The 20,679-nt window shown below is 41.5% G+C and overlaps 1 protein-coding gene across 1 annotated transcript in view; it reads right to left on the reverse strand.

Annotated features, from left to right (window-relative positions):
- COL14A1 (collagen type XIV alpha 1 chain) overlaps window positions 1–20,679 on the reverse strand; it is a 175,114-nt gene that overhangs the window by 33,928 nt on the left and 120,507 nt on the right. The window contains exons 34-40 of the mRNA XM_058177897.1: window positions 19,885–20,043; window positions 14,153–14,230; window positions 13,903–13,989; window positions 11,901–11,954; window positions 10,341–10,436; window positions 8,586–8,639; window positions 7,460–7,513 (exon numbers count right to left, since the gene is read on the reverse strand). Of these exons, the coding sequence (XP_058033880.1) occupies window positions 7,460–7,513; window positions 8,586–8,639; window positions 10,341–10,436; window positions 11,901–11,954; window positions 13,903–13,989; window positions 14,153–14,230; window positions 19,885–20,043 (582 nt within the window). The remainder of the gene's footprint in view (window positions 1–7,459; window positions 7,514–8,585; window positions 8,640–10,340; window positions 10,437–11,900; window positions 11,955–13,902; window positions 13,990–14,152; window positions 14,231–19,884; window positions 20,044–20,679) is intronic.

Raw genomic sequence — 20,679 nt, forward strand, 5'->3', positions numbered from 1 at the left:
CACATTCCCAAGTGAAGCCAGCTCTGACCCTACGTAATTTACGTTCCAATTATGACCCTGTTTCCCCCCTCCCCCCAGGATGTGTCATCAATCACATTCCCAACAGAGCAATTGCATGGGTTGTAGAGGTCACTCACCTCCGGCTGCTGTAGGTAACCCTGGGATACAGCCTTGAGAGAGATAAGCATGGAATGTGCATCTGTCTTTGGCTGTTGTGCCATTTCGCTGGTTTCCCATCTCCCCTGGCCTATGGCAACTCAAAAGCAGGCCAAGGATGCTTTGCAAGTTGACAGGTGTCAAACTCAATTTCATTGAGGGACACATCAGGGTTGTATTTGACCTCTAAGGACCAGGGTGGGCATGGCCAGCTGAATGTCATTTGTGTGCCGGCGCCTGTGGTGGCCCGAGTGCTCTGCCAGCAAAAACGGGCTCCCAAGCTCTGTTTTTGGCTGACACGGACTCCCTCAACCATCTGCCAGCAAAAATGGAGTTCTGGACGGCAGCTTTCCCAAGCTCCATTTTCGCTGGCAGAGGCACCGCAAGCTGGTCCTTTGCTGATTCCAGGGGGCCCCCATGGGCTAGCTCTAAGCCCGTGGACCTTGAGTTTGACACCCCTGATATAGTACTATATAAACCTAAATAACTAAACTTATTGTCATCGGTTTCCTTTTGCTTAAAATCAACAAAAATAAATAATGGTGGAGGATTCCAATGAATGATTTGGAGTAATAAAATGGATGATTGTTGTAGAATTTTTGGAAACCTTTTAAACTTAGTTCCTATGGCTAAAGTGTAATTACTCACATTTATATGGCTGTTTGTAGAAGGAGTGCTAATAATCAGGGCGGAGCCAAAAGAGGAATTAGCATAGAATCTCTATGTAGTCACAAGCAAAGTCCAACCTCCCATGAATTTGTTGACTCTTATTTAACACCCTTCGTTGGCTCTTATTTAGTTGAGTAGATTTTTGTGATTTATTAGTAATAAATTACTAATTACTAATGATTTAGTAAGTTTACACAGTTTAATTGGAACTTGTGTCTTGATCTTTTGCACCTGATACTTTCTATGCAAGATTTCTATAGTATCTACAAGAAAATTCACAATTTATGCTTTAAACCAAATGTTCTACTTTTGTAGTTAGTCATAGATGTTATTGATTGAATAAAGCTTGTGTGGAATTGCTGCAGCTGAGTCGCTCATGGTTTGTTTCTGCTATGCCCATATGCTATACACACACACACACTTCATTTCCACCTTTGCATAGACTATGTAGTCCTGCTTCTCAGGGTTTTCTGTTTAAGCATGTGTGCGGGGGGAAAAGGAGATTAATTGGAAAGCGGTTTAGGGAAAGAATCCATATTGCCACATTCTGATAAATAACAGATGTGGAATTCTTTTTGTTTATTTTTCCAAGTTCAAAACTTAATCCCAGAAAAGTTACAGTAGAGCAGTTTGTAATAGCATTAGTGACATGACAGTGAAGACAACGGTGAAGACAACTTTTAGCAACACCTTTGCTAAAAGTGTTCAAGTGGAGGCCAGATACTGATTAATTTGGATTCCTAGAGGATGGACTCCATGCCTAAGTGGTCCTGTTCATCTCTAATTTCCACAGCATGCAAGACAGACTAGAATAGAGTAGAGTAGAGTAGAGTAGAGTAGAGTAGAGTAGAGTAGAGTAGAATAGAATAGAATAGAATAGAATAAAATAGAATAGAATAGAACCCCCAACTCCAAGTAAAAACTCTGAAGCAAGCATTTTTCAAAGTTCTATTTACTAGAATAGGTAAACTGGCCCATCTGGGAAAACCCAAATCTGAGAGGTCCAGGTTTTCCCTCAGTAAATCAAAACCCCACAAACCATCCCCTCACTCCTCAGTCTATCACATGCTCCAATCACCATCCATCCCATATCGAGACAGCACTCCGGCCACTCCTTCTCCAGATGGAGGATCAGCCTGACCTTCACTGATAGGAAGAATGCTATTATGTCTAAAGACAACCCTTTTACTAAATCCCCCCTCCTACTTTCCTACACATGAGAAGGTGGCAGCATGGAAGCTTCCGGCCTAATATGGCTTCCAAAGCTGACACAGAGTTGGAAGGGACCTTAGAGGTCTTCTAGTCCAACCCTCTGCTCAAATTGACTGGAGAACTGCTACTTTTAAGACTATGAAGTTGCTTGTTCCATATACTGCACATTCTGATGTTGCTCTTGCACCAAATCATGCATGCGTGTGCGCACACACGCACACAGACACCAAATTTAAAATATGTCTATGGAAATTCTCAATCATGGTTGTCCCAAAAATACTTTTTCCAAAGGCAATTGGACTTTCTTGTGGGTTTTTTTTTCTCCTTGAAAATGTTTCGCTTCTCATCCAAGAAGCTTCTTCAGTTTGGCAGCTTCGAAAGCTTCTTGGATGAGAAGCTAAAGTTTTCAAGGAGGAAAAAACCAAAACAAGAAAGTCCAGTTGCCTTGGGACAAATTTAAAATATACAGCGGTATGTTGCCTGTAATGGTGGGGAGTGGGTGGGATCAATCAATTGAAAATGGTGGGCGTGGCCAGGCAAGTGAAACCTTGCCCTTTTTTTTAATCGTATGCCACAATAACACGGATTTAAAAGGCTTCTTCATTAACAGAGCTGAATGCAAGATGAGCTTTAGAACTCAAGTGATTTTAGCAATGTGAGAGTGCTGTTACCACACCTGATGGCAAATACATCATGCACATACTATTCCAAGTAGGTGAATGTTATTTGATAGGATGGCCCACAAAGCTACCTTAATTCTCCGAGTGCCTCTGAAACTAAGGGGCTTAAGGATTCTAAGTTTTACATTACAGTTTTAGATTTATAAACTTGGAAGAAAGCCTTGAGATGAAACATATGAGCTGATACTTTATGATGCGTACCCATTGTAATGTCTTATTTATTGCAATGACCGAGGTGAGAATAAATTTATGGCAAAGAATCAGTTCTCTTCCTCTCCCCTACGATTCCTGAGAAAGAGAGTTTGATAGTTTGCTCAGAATCATAGCTGGCAGGCCAGTTTTTTCTTTAAAATAAACAAACCCTTATAAAATAGTTCCCTGTCATCTGAACAAACTTAACATCTATGTAACATGCTTAGGAAAAGCATCGTTTGGAACGAAGAGGGCTTTAACCCTGTTATTAGATGTGCTTGCAGAAATGGCAATGCAGATCAGTATGGAGGGAGAGGGAGAAGGAGGGGGAGGAGAGGGAGAGGGAGGGGGAGAGGGAGGAGGGGGAAAGAGAGAAGGAGAGAGAGGAGGAAAGGGGAGAGGGAGAAAAGGAGGAGGAGGGGAAAGAGAAGGAGGGGAGAGGGAGGGAGGGAGAGGGAGGAGAGGAGGGGAGAGGAGGAGGAAGGCAGAAAGAAAGAAAGAGAGAGAGAGAGAGAGAGAGAAAGAAAGAAAGAAAGAAAGAAAGAAAGAAAGAAAGAAAGAAAGAAAGAAAGAAAGAAAGAAAGAAAGAAAGAAAGAAAGAAAACTATTACAATTAGAACATGGAAAGTTAGCAGAACAAAACCCTATTTTTCATTGTTTATCATTCTTGGCTTTACACACAATGACTCAATGACAGACTAAAGCCAAGGAGATGGAAAATTGTACACAGTTAATTGTCACGGACAGTGGGCAAATAAACAATCCCAGTTATGAATAGGTCTATTCCCCCACCCTTCCTGTCCATGAAAAGAAGTGATAGGCACAGAGATGTTCCAGAAAAGTCATGCAAGGCAGGAGAAAGGCACAACTTTATTGTTTTGAAGAAAGGTACTTACTGCTTGGGAAGCATTTTGCCATCTGTTTTGCACTGCCGTGTGCTTCTACAATATAGATATTCCCATTGCTACCTTTATTAGTCAAACAATGCTATCATTATTGCAAACTGACAGGCTCTACGTAGGTATTGGGAGGCTGTGGCCCTCCAGATGTTGCTGTAACTACAATCCTACCATTCCTCACCACAGCTAGGAACATCTGGAAAGCTACAGGTTCTCCACTCCTATGTTTTATGCCTCACTCAAGTGATAAGACCAGGATATGGAACCTAAAAAGATGTTTATTTTTATGTTAAAGTTAAAATATTTTTAAGTTATAACAAGTTAAAGTGTTTCCTTCATCTATCCTTTTTCTATTGATATACATATGGCACTAGCACTTAGACTTATACACAGTGGTTTACAGAGTCAGCCTATTGCCCCCAACAATTTGGGTCCTCATTTTACCAACCTCGGAAGGATGGAAGGCTGAGTCAACCTTAAGTCGGTCAGGATTGAGCGTCTGGCAGTGGGCAGAATTTGCCTGCAATACTGCTTTCTAACCACTGCACCACCACAGCTCAATAATAATAATACAATTGTGATCCTATAATTAATTCATTTCAGACCTAAACTATTGTCACATAACCATTTCCATATGACATACAGTGGTCCTTTTTTTATATTATACTCAATTTTGGATGACAAGTTATGTAATTTTATGCTTGCAATCTTGACATCCTAAAATGCTATTAGTATTGATAGAAATGTTGCTTTTTCTTCTTCTTTTTGTCAGTACTTTCAGCTTTATGAATAATAGAATAGTCATAATTTATAATTATATTACATTGTATTATAATTTATAATTATATTGTATAAAAAATACCGCATTGAAATCTGCATTGAAATAATACAATGTATCAAGATTCATAACACTTCCATAGGGAAAAACAGAATGGGATGTGATAGAAAAGCCTCCAGCAGGAGTGTCCAAACTTGGCCCCTTGAAGAGTGGTGGACTTCAAATCCCAGAATTCCCCAGCCAGCATGAGCTATAAATATGAGCAAGTTGCTGGCTGGGGAATTCTGGGAGTTGAAGTCCACCACTCTTCAACGGGCCAAGTTTGGACATCCCTGGCCTACAGCAATGAATTGTCTGTTGTTTTCAACATTCTCCTTCCAGCCTTTTTCATCTGTCACCCATTTCTTCATAGCAAACACTCCATCCACAGTTTCTCAGAGCAAGAATGACTAAACTCTGCCAGTAACTATCATATCTTTAACCAGACTCTCAATAGCAGCTATTGCCAAAGACGGTAACAAGGTTGAAGTATAAACCAGATGTTTCTAGACCAGGGTTGTCAAACTGGCGGCCCATGGGCTGGATTGACCATGCCCACCCCAGCTCCGCGAAGGGAAAAAACATCGCAAAACATCACATGATGGCAACTTGACACTGCGAGTTTGACACCCGTGTTCTAGACCTTCAGACAACCCTCAGTGACCCATCTTCAGTCCTTAGCTTCTGATTCATCTGCAGGTAGTCCTTGACTTGCAACAGTCCATTTAGTGACCGTTCAAAGTTACAACGGCACTGAAAAAAGTGACTTATGACAGTTTTTCACAGTTATAATTTTTTGCAGCATCACATGATTGAAATTCAGATGCTTGGCAACTGGTTCACATTTATGTCCGTTGCTGTGTCCCAAGGTCATGTGATTCTCTTTTGCCACCTTCCGACAAGCAAAGTCAATGGGGAAGCCAGATTCACTTAAGAACCAAGTTGCTAACTTTTCAACTTCATCGATTCACTTAACAGCTGAGGTAAGAATGATTGTAAAATGGGGCAAGACTCCCTTAACAAATGCTTCACTTAACAACGGAAATTTTGGGCTCAATTGTGGTCGTAAGTCGAGGACTGCATGCAGTCCTTCACAAATTCCCTCTCAAGAATATCTGAAGAAAATAAAGATTTCAATTAAAAAAAATCCTAAGAGTATAAAACATAAAGCTCATTGAGAAAATGTGGTGTTCACCACATGTATTTACATACTGACTGACAGTTCTAAAATTGTATTCCAGAACATCTGGATAACATAAGGCTGAAGAAGACTGTTATATATTTAGAACAAAGCGAATTTTCCTTCAGAGTAAATATTTATAGAGGCAATTCTATTCATGTCTATACAGATAAACTATCCATTCAGTTTGATAATAGCATTTGCTCCCTGCTAAGGATGGACAAGACCTCAACAACAATATTATGAACTGACACAAACAAGCCATCGATGGAGTGGAGTAATTCACTTCAGGTATCCCCAGATGCTGTAGAGAAAGGAAGGCAGGAATTCATTTCAAAATATTTGCCAGAGTGGGAGGAAAAACACTGAGACTCTGCTTCAGCAGGAGGAAGAGATAAGTAATTCTTTTTTCCAGCCTCTATATTCCAAACATCTGGAAAGTACAGTACATCCATCTCAGACATGAAAGAATAGAACTGAAGAAAAAACAATTGCTACCAACCTGCCTTCCACTGAGGACCTGTATACTGCATGAGTCAAAAAGAGGGCTGTGAAAATATTTACAGACCCCTCACATCCTGGACATAAACTGTTTCAACTCCTATCCTCAAAACGACGCTACAGAGCACTGCACACCAGAACAACTAAATACAAGAACAGTTTCTTCCTGAACGTCATCACTCTGCTAAACAAAATTCCCTCCACACTGTCAAACTATTTACTAAGTCTGCACTACTATTAATCTTCTCATCATTCCCATCACCTATCTCCTTCCGCTTATAACTGTATGACTGTAACTTTGTTGCTTGTATCCTTACAATTTATATTGATATTGTTTCCTGATTGCTTATTTGTAACCTTTGACTATCATTAAGTGTTGTACCTTATGATTCTTGATGAACGTATCTTCTCTTTTATGTACATTGAGAGCATATGCACCAAGACAAATTCCTTGAGTGTCCAATCACACTTGGCCAATAAAAAATTCTATTCTATTCTATTCTATTCGATTCGATTCGATTCGATTCGATTCGATTTGATTTTATAAAAAGCCACCTGTGAAAGAATGATTGTATTCCAATTTAGTAATCTCAACCAAAATTAGCCTTTTGCAGCCAATCTCTTACTGGAAATAAATTTGGGGAATTGAGTTGACATTTGTAGCAGTTCTTTGCAGCTCCCCTTAAGGAGAACTGAGAAATGTTTTTATTCTTAGCCTTTGCCGAAGAATCAACATCTGTCAGCCATCCTGGGTACTTCCTTTACCAGGATTCACTGTGAAGCATCTAAGACCACAGAACTAAATCAGAATTTTCTGCCGGTAGGGAAGAATAAGGGGTCTCTAGGACTGTACAACATGCTAGGTTAAGCTAAAATGGACTTTGGTGTTTTCGAATTCAACAGGTTGTGAGAATCCAACCATTAGGAAGTTGTCTGAACTGATGTTGTTATGCTAAATGATAACATGGTTTCTTTCTTTGAGTCTTGCATGGACTTAACACAGGAATTGTCTTTTGAGCATCTGGGTATAGCATTGAAACATAGAATGTGAACTCATTCTAGTAAGAGCAGTTTACGGTATCTAAAATTAAGTCTTGGAGGAGCGGATCAAACTGAAGTAGCTGGATGGTTACTATTAATTCTTTCATATTACCCTTGGACCTTGGCTTCCATCTCGTCCTGGTGACCCCGTTGGTCCTGGAATACCCTGAAGAACACCCAAAAAAGAGTCAAATTGTACAATTAAATTCACATTTCTGCTAATAACAGCAACAGTAATAGTGTAAATTTACTTATGCATATTTCTTTTAAAAAACTCACATAAATCTAAATATAGACTGATTAATCACATTGCACTGGTTGCTGATATGCTTCTGGATCCAATTCAAGGTGCTGGTTATCACATTTAAAGCCCTTTATGGCATGGGTCCAGAATATCTTAGGAACAGTCCTGCCCAATGGGATTGGCACACCCCGCATGTTCTGGTGGAAGACACCAACAGTGGACCCCATGAGCCAAGGAAATTTGGCTAGTGGAGTGTGGGAAAAGAGCCTTTTCTGCTGTGCCCCTCCATCCTTTGGAACATCCTGCCCAGTGGTGGGTTTCAAATTTTTTAATACCCGGTTCTGTGGGCGTGGCTTGGTGGGCGTGGCATGGCTTGGTGGGCGTGGCTTGGTGGGCATTGCAGGGGAAGGATACTGTAAAATCTCCATTTCCCCCCCCCCAATCCAGGGGAAGGATACTGCAAAATCCCCATTTCCTCCCAATCAGCTGGGACTCGGGAGGCCGAGAATAGATGAGGGGTGGGACCAGTCAGAATTTTTACTACCGGTTCTCCGAACTACTCAGAATTTCCACTACCAGTTCTCCAGAACTGATCCGAATCTGCTGAAACCCACCTCTGATCCTGCCTCCAGAGGTGAAGTTTCCCCCCACTCTCCTGACCTTCGGAAGGAATTTAAGACCTGGCTCTGCCAATTGGCATGGGTCCCAATAGAGATGCTTAGGATGGAGGTAGCTGGTGCAATGACCAGAACAAGGCACCATCCCTGCTCCCTGATTTTTGGTCAAATTAATTCTTGCAATCTTAACCGTTCCTATAGTTATAACTTTTATACTTCGATTTTTATTGCTTTGTAAGCCACCCAGAGTCACTCTAGATAGTGAGATGGGCGGTATATAAATTTAAAATATAAATAATAACCATACAGCTCTGAAATATCTAATGACTAAGTAGTAGCAGTAACTCTATTCTAAACCAGCATAGACCAAGGGTTACCTGAAGACCTGGACGCCCAATTTCTCCCCTTTCTCCTTTTTCTCCGGTTGGTCCCTGAAAATGAATAAACGCTCTATTATTTATTTCACTGCTCTCCTTTCTTCCCATCCAAACAAAACAATCAATTGCCATTTTTTTTCTGGAGAAGGGAGAAAAAAGGAATCCTAACATCGCTTTTATGGAATTATGGTAAGAAAGTTTTCAGCTATGGAAGAAAGGGTAGGATAGCCCTTAATTAAATCCATAAACCATGGCATCCAATTCTTTTTTAATTGTAGCTTGTTTTGATCTAGTTGGGCAGACTATAGATTACGTCCATTACACAAGCAGACTTTTAACCACAGAGTTGGTTTTCTTTAGTTCCTCTCTGCCTCTACCTTCCCATATCTGTGTCTCCATATCTGGCCTAAAGGGAAGAAAAGAAGGAAGCAATCTGCTGATACAGCCCTAAAATTATAAAGAAAATAGGAAGAGGAGACTCAGAAAACGTATTTTTCTTACCCTTATGATATTATGATACTACTTTTTTTGCTACTATTTTTGATACTGCTTTGTCTAGATCAGGGGTAGTTAACCTTTTTATACCTACCGCCCACTTTTGTATCTCTGTTAGTAGTAAAATTTTCTAACTGCCCACCGGTTCCACAGTAATGCGCCGTGTATCATCATCTGCGCATGCCTCTCGCGCACTGTGGATTGGGTCGGGGGGCGGCGGCTACCAGGTCTGCTTGTCTGTTACAGCTGGGTGGTATAGGGGGAGATGCGCGAGCTATTCTGGGACGAGGGTCTTTTGTTTGCGGTCGCACTATAGCGTCATTTAGTTTCACTTACGTAACGTGAACTAAACCTATGCGCGGGCGATACAAATAGTATATTTTCAGAAATTTAAATTGTCACGGGGAATTTTATGAAAACCTAATGAAAATGTTTTTAAATAATGCTATGAATTTTTTTAAAAAAGTCAATTAAATTAAAAAAAAGGAAAGTGCTTCAGTATCGGACCAAACCCCTACTGCCCACCATGAAAGATGGCACGCCCACTAGTGGGCGGTACGGACCAGGTTGACTACCACTGGTCTAGATCAAGCTTTTTATAAAATCCCCTAGGCCAGGGGTGTCAAACACAATTTCATTGAGGGCCGCATCAGGGTTGTGTTTCACCTTGGGGGGGGGGCGGTGGGTGGTGTTGGCCAGGGGGACATGGCCAGCTCCATGTCATTCATGTTGGGGGTGCCTTTGTCAGCCCGAGCACTCTGGCAGCGAAAACGGACTCCTGAGCTCCATTTTCAACTGCGACAACTTCCTGCAACCCTCTGCTGGAGAAAACGGAGCTTGGGATGGCCACACGCAGCTTTCCCGAGTCTGTTTTTACTGGCAGAGGCACCACGGGCCGGTTCTTCGCTGTATCCAAGTCGGCCCCACAGGCCAGATCTAAGCACCCTGCGGGCTGGATTTGGCCCATGGGCCTTGAGTTTGACACCCTTGCTGTCATTGCAGTGGCTAAAACTACATGAAAAAAGGAGACCACCATTGGATCAGATTAAAGCCCCATCTAAATCAATTTTCTAGTTCTGACACCATATTTTATTTATTTATCAAACAAATGCCGCTGGAAGCATATCATGGAAGTGCCAACACTCTTCTGCTTGTGTTGCTCAGCAACTGGACAAGAAGTATCTAACAAAATAACAGAGTTGGAAGAGACTTTGGAGGTCATCTAGCCAACCCCTTGCTCAAGCATAATAATAAACCTACCGGAGGTCCTTCGATGGAAAGTCCGCTTGGCCCCTGTGGTCCAGGAGGTCCTTGAGGGCCTGGAGTACCAATTTCACCCCGAGGTCCATCAGGTCCCTAGAACCAAAATGATCATCATAAATTCCATGCACTTTATTTATTTCCATAGCCTATTTTATCCTGCTGTTTATGCTAACATGACTCAGAAATGTTTACAAAACACAATATACAAATAATGAAAAACCTGAACAGTAGTCTACGACGTACAACTCTGATTGAGACTGGCAATTATGGTTGTAACCTGGGATGGTGGTAAAGGGCTCACCTTTTGACTGGACTTATTTTTACCTTATTTGCGATTGTCGTTAAGGGAACACCACAGTTGTTAAGCAAATTCTGTGGCTGTTAAATAGACACTTTGGTCGTTAAATGATTGCTGCAGTCATTAAGCAAATGCCATGATTAAGCAAACCTACAGTTGCCACGTGCAGATTTTTGCCAGAAACCGGAAGTAAACACCAGTTCCCAGCTAAAATGTCATAAATGGCAGTCATGTGATTACAGGGCACTGCAAACAGCCCTCGACTTACAACAGTTTGCTTAGTGACTGTTTATGGGTGGATATATAGGTGGGCTGTAGGAATTGTATAAAAACAACACCTCACAAAAACATTGGCATTCCTGAAACCTTTCACACCACTTTGGTGCCAAGTACAGACATGTAACAGCGAGACTTAACATGATGGAGAAAGTTTAAGAAAGAAACTTCTTTGTAAAGCTCTAAAATTGAATGTAGAAATTAATAAGAATTGAATTAGGAGTAACAGAAGATGCCATGATTTCTACCTATTCTATAGAAATCCTTGCTTTTTTTAGCAATTTTCCTGGTTACCCCCCACCCCCAAATTATTTTTCTCCCAATAATATTTATTAAAAAAAGAAGCTAACAAGACAAAAGATAGGTCACGTTCTACATAGACCAGCGGTAGTCAACGTTTTCAAACCTACCACCCACTTTTGTATCTCTGTTAGTAGTAAAATTTTCTAACCGCCCACCAGTTCCAAAGTAATGCGCCGTGTATCGTTGTCTGCGCATGCCTCTCACGCATCGTGGCTTGGATTGGGGGGGGTGCCGGTTACCAGCTCTGCTTGTCTGTTACAGCTGGGTGGTGTGGGGGGGGGGCGGAGATGCACGAGCTATTCTGGGACGAAGCTCTTTTGTTTGCAGTCACACTATAGCGCCATTTAGTTTCACTTATGTAACGTGAACTAAACTTATGCGTGGGCGATACAAATAGTATATTTTCAGAAATTTAAATTGTCACGGGGAATTTTATGAAAACCTAATGAAAATGTTTTTAAATAATGCTATGAAATTTTTTTAAAAAGTCAATTAAATTAAAAAAAATGAAAGTGCTTCAGTATTGGACAAAACCCCTACCGCCCACCATGAAAGCTGGAACGCCCACTAGTGGGCAGTAGGGACCAGGTTGACTACTACTGACATAGACAATGAAATCATTATGTGGGCTGAGATATACGCAGACTATCATGCAGAAAGAAGTAGCATTGGCCAGTTACCTTTGGGCCATCGTCACCACGGCTTCCTTTCGGACCTCGGAGACCTGGACCTCCCTATCAAACACATTTAAGATTAAAAGAAAATCAAGTAAGTCCTATTGTTCAACGTTACAATGTATTTATATCTCCTACTCAAGAAAGTCCCTGTACAGAGTTTTAGCCAAACATCCATCTTTTAACTTATCTCCGTTACTTTTCCAACAGGCAGAATTCAGTACTACTGAAAATAACTTTTTCTCTCAAGGATGCTGTTGTTTCATAGTAGTTCTGTTTGGTTCTAAGCCTGGCTGCAGCATTCACCAATACTGTGGGCATCATCTCCATGTATCATCATCGCCTCCTCCTCCTCCACCTCCTCCTCCTCCTCCTCCTCCTCCTCCTCCTCTATTCTACTTATAACTCTTCCCCATCCCTAAATATTCCTGTTTTTCTTAAGAAAAGCACAATCGGAACTTGGCCTTCACTAAGACAACTGGGAATTGTCTATAAAAATGTCATTTCTGATTCATTTTTGCACTTTCCTTCATTTTGCAAACCAGCCAACGATGCAGATGAGTGACACTTGAATAAGTTCCCAAGGGTAGATTTCTGACTTACTCCTGTGACATTTAGTAAGGCTAAGCTTGCTTTAAAACACGGGGGTCAAGCTCGCCGCATCACATTGCCATCACGTGACGTATCGTGACATTTTTCCCCTTCGAGGAGCTGGGGTGGGCATGGCCTGCACGTGTCCACCAGTTTGACACCCCTGCTTTTAAAAAAATGTACTAGATGAAATACAAATCCAACATATTTTGAAGGTATTATATTAGGGAAGAGAGAAATGCTAAGGATGTTTCTAGGCATGGTCATTATTTTTCAAAGGCCCTACCCAATCTCTATTTCTCTGAAATTTAACATATATTTAACAGATTAACAGAGTTGGAAGGGACCTTGCAGGTCATCTAGTCTAACCCCCTGTCCAAGCAAGAAACCTTATATCTGCCTCTACCTAGGATCAAACTCACAACCGCCTGATTGTGAGGCAAGAGATCCACCTCTAGGACAGCGGGTCTTGTCTTATTTGAATTGATTGGTGGTCCAATAATCTACCACATTCATTCCATCACTTCTCTTTTCCTTCAGCAAGTATCAAATGAGGAGAGAAAGATGGAATAGCTTGAAGATTTGATTATCATCAGTAGTAAACAAACATCTGGAAAGTTTCCAGCACTCTAAGTAATGGAACAAGAGGAAAGAAGCCTTATTGTATATGTACTGTTAATTCAAAACAACATCTAGAAACAGGAAACCTTCTATGCAGGGGTGAGCTTCAAAAATTTTAGCAAGGGGTTCTCTGCCCAGTTGCTGGGTGGCCGTAGCCATGGTGGGCGTGGCCTAGTCAGGTGGCCTACACCACAGTGGGGGGGCATTTTTGCCCTCCCTGGGTTCCGGAGGCTTTTCTTGAGCCTCCGGGAGGGCGAAAACGGCCTCCCCAGGCTCTAGAGGTCCTCTGGAGGCCGGAAATGGCGAACTTCTAGTAGGCCCGTTTTTCACCTGCATTTACCTGCATCCAAAACGGGCCGCGTGGAGACTCCTGGGAGGGGCATGGTGGGATGGGCAAGGCCAGCCAGGAGTGGGATTTGGGGGTTCTCCGAATTGCACACAATCTTAGCTAGAGGTTCTCCTGAAACTCTGTGAATCCTCAGCAGCCCACCCCTGCTTATATGTGAGATATACAAATGTCACATCTTTTGTGTTTCAGTGCCAATCAGATGTATATAGGCTACCACCCAAGCTAATGGGAAACAGCAGCTGCTCTTCAATACAAAGTCTACTTCAGAGCAGTAGCAGTCCTTATTTCAATTCAACATATTAAATTCTCAGCCCACAAAGATGATAGATTTTAGCAGATTGCATCACTGAGCTACGATCTCAATCTATCCAATAACATTTGATACTTGGCCACCTGGGAGTACATGAAGTGGCACATTAGTGAAAGACCAATAAAGTAAAACCTTACCGGTGGTCCTGGGGGGCCAGGAGATCCTTTGTTGACTTCAGAGCAGGAACAAGAATGTGGAAGGGCAGGGCAGCCTTCTTCATCTCTCTAACAACAACAACAACAACAAAGATTGTGTTATCTTCAGTATATTCCAAATTAGGATACTCTGGATGCAGGTTACGTGATCCTCTTTTGCAGACCTTTCCAGACATAGTTATAACTGAATTGAAAATGACTAAATAAGTATTCTTAATGGGTAACATCTTACCAAAGCTGGAAGTTCACAGCACTTATCTCTGTTGGCCCAGGAAGTGGAACAAACGATATCAAACATCTGCAGCTGGAACTGGTTAAGAAGGTAAAAAATAATTCCAAATTGATTAGGCACCATTTCATAAAAACATAACAAAAACTGAAGACAATGATCACTCATGAGTTCTTTTTTTTAAAAAACTTACCAAATCATGAACAAAATTCTTGTCCAGGAGATAGGGTTGTATAAAAAGATTTTAAGATCTGCCCAAATTTATCTAAAAATTCAATTGAAGATGACCTCCAAATGGAAAATTTAAAAAAACTCATCTGTCTCTAGAATGATGTTTCCAGCAACCCATCTTTTACTTTAAAAAGTTTCCAGGAAAAATTCTGTGGGTTGATCCAGGTAATCCTCATTTTACAACCACAACTGAGTCCAAAATTCCTGTGGCTAAGTGAGACAGTTGTTCAATGAATTTTACCCCATTTTTATGACCTTTCGTGCCACAATTGTAAAGTGAATCATTATAGCTGTTAAATTAGTAACACAGTTGTTAAGTGAATCTGGTTTCCCTATTGATTTTGCTCATCAGAAGATGGCAAAAGGTGATCATGTGATCCCAGGACACTGCAACTGTCATAAATATGAATTTTGATCACATGACATTGGGGATGCTGCAATGGTTGTAAGAGTGAAAAATGGTCATCAATCATTTTTTTCAGTGTCGTTGTAAATTCGAATGTTCAGTAAATCGAGGACTACTTGTACAATCATGCTAATGAAAGCAAACTCATGTTCGTTTTCCAAAATTATTCCTCTTTCACCTCCAGTACCTAATCCTACAAATGTTATAATTCTGTTATATTGAGAACAATGCAATAACTATTACCCATATTGCTTAAATCAAGTCCAAAATCAGAGTTAAAAGGTATATGAAGATGTAAATATTGGTTGAGAATCCATAGCTCAGCCCACAGAGTTTAAACTTAGTTTCCTGAAGCCTTCATTCTGAAATAAACAATCCCCCATAAATCTCCAAATGCCAATTCACCTCTCATGCAACATTTCCAAGAGAACAAAGAACATAGTTTCTTTAAAGATGCCTCAAGGAACGAAATTTAAACTAAGAATATATACTACCGTAACTCATTTTGCCATATCTGCAGACATCCTCAGACATAACTCTTCTACAAGGGGGGACATTCAGTTCAATTCAACAGAGGACATGGTCAGGGAACACACTGGATATCACAGAGAATGTATTCTTTGAAATGTACAACATTGGCCCTTTCCAAATGAAGCATATATGCCCAATGGTTTTGCTTGCATCCAATTGTGTCCAATTCTTAAAAACTGCTTGGATAAGTCTTTGCAGTGTTCTTGGTCAGATTACAGAAGTGGTTGACTGTTGCCTTCTTCCTAGGGCTGAGAGGGAATGACTGGCCCAAGATTACCCAGGTGGCTTTGTGCTAAAGCAGTGGTTCTCGATCTTTTTTTCACCACGGACCTAAAATACCTTTTGTGGCCATGGACCACCAAGACTTAACTCAAGATTTAATTCATAACATTGTTTTCAAGCCTTCATGGATCACCTGTGTTGACATCGCAGCCCCAGCAGTCTGTGGATCGCAGGTTGAGAATCCATAGCTTAGCCCACAAGAGTTTAAACTTAGTTTCCTGAAGCCTTCATTCTGAAATAAACAATCCCCCATAAATCTCCAAATGCCAATTCACCTCTCATGCAACATTTCCGAGAGAACAAAGAACATAGTTTCTTTAAAGATGCCTCAAGGAACGAAATTTAAACTAAGAATATATACTAGCGTAACTCATTTTGCCATATCTGCAGACATCCTCAGACATAACTCTTCTACAAGGAGGGACATTCAGTTTAATTCAACAGAGGACATGATCAGGGAACACACTGGATATCACAGAGAATGTATTCTTTGAAATGTACAACATTGGCTCTTTCCAAATGAAGCATATATGCCCAATGGTTTTGCTTGCATCCAATTGTGTCCAATTCTTAAAAACTGTTTGGATAAGTCTTTGCAGTGTTCTTGGTCAGATTACAGAAGTGGTTGACCATTGCCTTCTTCCTAGGGCTGAGAGGGAATGACTGGCCCAAGATTACCCAGGTGGCTTTGTGCTAAAGCAGTGGTTCTCGATCTTTTCTTCACCACGGACCTAAAATACCTTTTGTGGCCATGGACCACCAAGACTTAACTCAAGATTTAAATCATAACATTTATTTATTTATTTATTTATTGTTTATATTTATATACCGCCCTATCTCCCAAAGGACTCAGGGCGGTTTACAGGCATTTAAAAGCAATAAATACAATTCTAAAAACAATTAAAAAACTTATTCAAAAGCCTAATAATTAAAAATATAAAAAATTAAAACCCAAGTTAAAACCCACAAACTAAAAACTAACTCAGTCCTGCGCAATTAAATAGGTATGTTTTAAGCTCGCGGCGGAAGGTCCGAAGGTCCGGAAGCTGACGAAGTCCTGGGGGCAGTTCATTCCAGAGGGTGGGAGCCCCCACAGAGAAGGCCCTTCCCCTGGGCGTCGCCAGACGACATTGCCTCGCTGACGGCACCCTGAGGAGTCCCTCTCTGTGAGAGCGCACGGGTCGGTGAGAGGTATTCGGTAGCAGTAGGCGGTCCCGTAGATAACCCGGCCCTATGCCATGGAGCGCTTTAAAGGTGGTCACCAAAACCTTGAAGCGCACCCGGAAGGCCACAGGTAGCCATTGAAAACATTGTTTTCAAGCCTTCATGGACCACCTGTGATGACATCGCAGCCCCAGCAGTCTGTGGATCGCAGGTTGAGAATCATTGTGCTAAAGCAGGGGTCTGCAAACCTGGCTCTTTTAAGACTTGTGGACTTCAACTCCCAGAGTTCCTCAGCCAGCTTTGAAGTCCACAAGTCTTAAAAGAGCCAAGTTTGTAGACCCCTGTGCTAAGGCAATACTAGAACTCTAGCCTGGCGGCTTAACCACTACACCAGAATTATTAACAGTGTTATTATATTGTAGTTTATCACCCTAGCTGGGGAATTCTGGGATTTGAAGACCACGCATTTTAAAGTTGCCAAGACTCAAAAACACTGCACTATATGGAGTACATCAAGGTTCAAGTTACGCATGCTTGCAATCACTTCTGTTGTGCTTTGACACTTAAAAGGAATTTCCAAATTTACTATAAGGGTGCCAGATATGTTTTAGGACAAAATATATACTGGTATATATACAGTGTATATATATATATATAGTGGTGAAATTTGAACCAGTTTATTACCAGTTCGCTGGCTGCGCATGCGCACTGCACATGTGCATGTGCAGTGTGCACCACGCACCAAATGCAAGGTGCGCACAGTGCACATCAAAAGGAGGCATGGGGTAAGTAGAACAACACATGGGCGGGGGTGATCAGCTATGACGCGCGATCTTTTTTTTTACTTTTAAAAGCACTTTTTTTACAACCTATTCGGCCAAACTGGTTGTAAAAAAATGCTGTTAAAAGTAAAAAAAAAAAGGCTCTGAGATCGCACGGCTCAGCTGTGATCGTCAGAGCCTTTTTTTTAACCTTTTAAAAGCATATTTTAAAAGAAGCAGCAAGCAGGGAAGCGGCCGATCGGGCATTGGGTGGGCACGGGTGGGGGTCCCAGGAATTTTTGCTACCGGTTCTCCGAACCACCCCCCACCATTGCTACTGGATCAGCCAATCCGGTCCGAACCAGGAGCATTTCATCCCTGATATATACCCTCAATTTTATTTTATTTTTAAAAAAAAACATTTTTCAGAGGAAACTGAAGCATTATTGATGTTTTAGCCTCATGGACCACAAGATAGCATCAAGACATAATTTCCTGAAAAAATACACTGTACCTAATCAAAAGCACAGACTTCGTTAAAGTTGAATTTGCAAAAAGAATGCTTCTATTCGTTTTAAAATGCATGTTTGTGGACTTACATAACCATCAACCAATTCAGTTGCCGGCAACTGTTTTTTTTGCTTCCTGTGGGCGTATAGTTCACTTGACCACTTATCATGCATACAATCATGATTTTCCAAACAAAAGCCATCATTTCTTTCCTTTTATTTTCTTACAAAGCACCCTTCAATTGCAACTTCTTACAAGATGGCCTTTGTCATTCTCTGCTGGAACATGGCCACAGAGGTTGCTTGGTTCAATTGTTTTATAGGGGTTGATATATTAATTGCCAGGCTTAAGTCAGGAGTCTGAAAACACTTCTTTGTACAAAGCACATAATTTTATGTGGAAGGAGGGCAACTATGTACTTCACAGGCCAAACAAGCTGAAGTCCATTAGATTTAAGAATCTCATTTGGCCAAGAGAGTTCAAAGGACATGACCAGGTTGCCCAGCTTTGAAGATTAAATCCACCTCTTCCTTCTTATTAAATTCTCCTCTTGCTTAATTAAATAATGGTAACAATGCTCTGGAAGAGCTCCTCTTAACTTGTTGGGAACTGTCATCTTGAAAAGCAGATAAATGTATAGACCAGGTCTCAAGAGTTCAGTACTTCCCGGAGAGTGACCCAAATGATTTTTCCCACTAGAATTTGCTCACAACACAAAGAGGCCTTGACGAAGTAGAGGAACATACATTAGATTTAAAATGAATGAAGTGGATGGTGCCATAGCTGAATTAATGCTTTGCTGTCTAGTCTCAGAAGGGGTTACATCAGCTGTGAAATCCACTTACCTTCGCTACCGGTTCGGGAACGGGAGCGTGCAGGAGCACGTGCGCCTCTTCTGCGCATGCACAGATGACGTCACGGCGGGTGGACAGAGCCTCCCGCCGCCGGCGCTACCGGTTCAACGAACCGGATAGAACTGGGGGGATTTCACCGCTGGGTTACATCAATTCCTGAATAAATAAACTGAAGAGCCATCTTGCCCCAATAGGATTGGCCTGCCCCACTTGTCCTGGCAGAAGAGGCCTACTGCAAACCCCATCAGCCAAGGAATTTTGGCTGGCATGGATTAGAAGTCCCTTTTCTGCCGTGGCTTCTACCCTTCGAAACATAATGCTATGGGAGGTGAATCCACCCCACCCTTCTGGCCTTCAGGAAGGGCCTGAAAACCTGGCCGTAGGTGATTAGTACAATGATAAAGAAGGCATCACCTCTTCTCCACCTGGAGTCTGTGGTTTTTAGTCTGTATTTAATTTTTTTGCAATTTAATCTCTTTTTATATTTAGAATTATATTTATATCTCTATTTTTACTATATTGTAAGCCTCCCAAGAGGGATATGGTGGCTCAGTGGCTGAGTTTTTCGATTGAAAGGTCAGCAGTTCAGCGGTTCGAATCCCTAGTGCCGCGTCAGGGGGTGAGTTCTCGTTACTTGTCCCAGCTTCTGCCAACCTAGCAGTTCAAAAGCACTACTAAAAAATGCAAGTAGAAAAATAGGGACCACCTTCGGTGGGAAGATAACAGTGTTCTGTGCGTCTTTGGCATTTAGCCATGCCTGCAACATGACCATGGAGACGTCTTCAGACAGCTCTGGTTCTTCGGCTTTGAAACTGAGATGAGCACCGCCCTCTAGAGTTGGGAACAACTAGCACATATGTGCGAGGGGAACCTTTATCTTTACCTTTAAGCCTCCCAAAGTCATTTTGGACAACAAGATGGGCCAGTGTATCAATTTAATTAATAAATGAGTGTTGCTGAATAATCCTTCACTTTTATCTCAGCTCCTTTACTTACTGGTGCAGAACTGTCTCTTGGTCCTCTTGATCGAACCATTCTTCCCAGTACTTCAATCCCGTTAGAAGTGATATTTCCTGCTGCGTTGATAATCTTCTCACCCACTTCCTTGCAATCAATCACTACTTTAGCAGTGGTTTTGCTGATAACAATATGCAGCTGGAAGAGGAGAAGGAGGTTTTAATACACAACAAGGGAGTCGAATGACTTACATAAAAAAAGAGCTCTTTGTAATCCTTTTAATGCAATTCACAGACATTTTATTTGTTTTGTTTTGTTTTGTTTTGTTTTTGTTTATATTTATATCCCGCCCTTCTCCGAAGACTCAGGGCAGCTTACAGTGTATAAGGCAATAGTCTCATTCTATTTGTATATTTTTTACAAAGTCAACTTATTGCCCCCCCAACAATCTGGGTCCTCATTTTACCTACCTTATAAAGGATGGAAAGCTGAGTCAACCTTGGGCCGGGCTTGAACCTGCAGTAATTGCAGGCTACTGTGTTCTAATAACAGGCTTCTTACCAGCCTGAGCTATCCCGGCCCTTTGTTTTGAAACTTTGAAACTTTGTTTTGTAAAGTTTCTGTAGACACGGAGGGCTGCATTCTCCTGCACTCCTCAAGTAACCCGTTGGCCACTAATTCCACCTTGCAGCTAGGCGGGAACTTGTGTATCACTAAGAAAGACCTAACTGAAGACTGAGGATTGAGGGATAAATGTGGCATATGTAGAGCCAGAATGTGGAGAATCAGCCAGCTTGACCCCATACCACTGTAACAGACATCCATAATTTATGT

This window comes from Ahaetulla prasina, chromosome 3 (genome assembly GCF_028640845.1).
Source record: "Ahaetulla prasina isolate Xishuangbanna chromosome 3, ASM2864084v1, whole genome shotgun sequence".
NCBI lineage: Eukaryota > Metazoa > Chordata > Lepidosauria > Squamata > Colubridae > Ahaetulla > Ahaetulla prasina.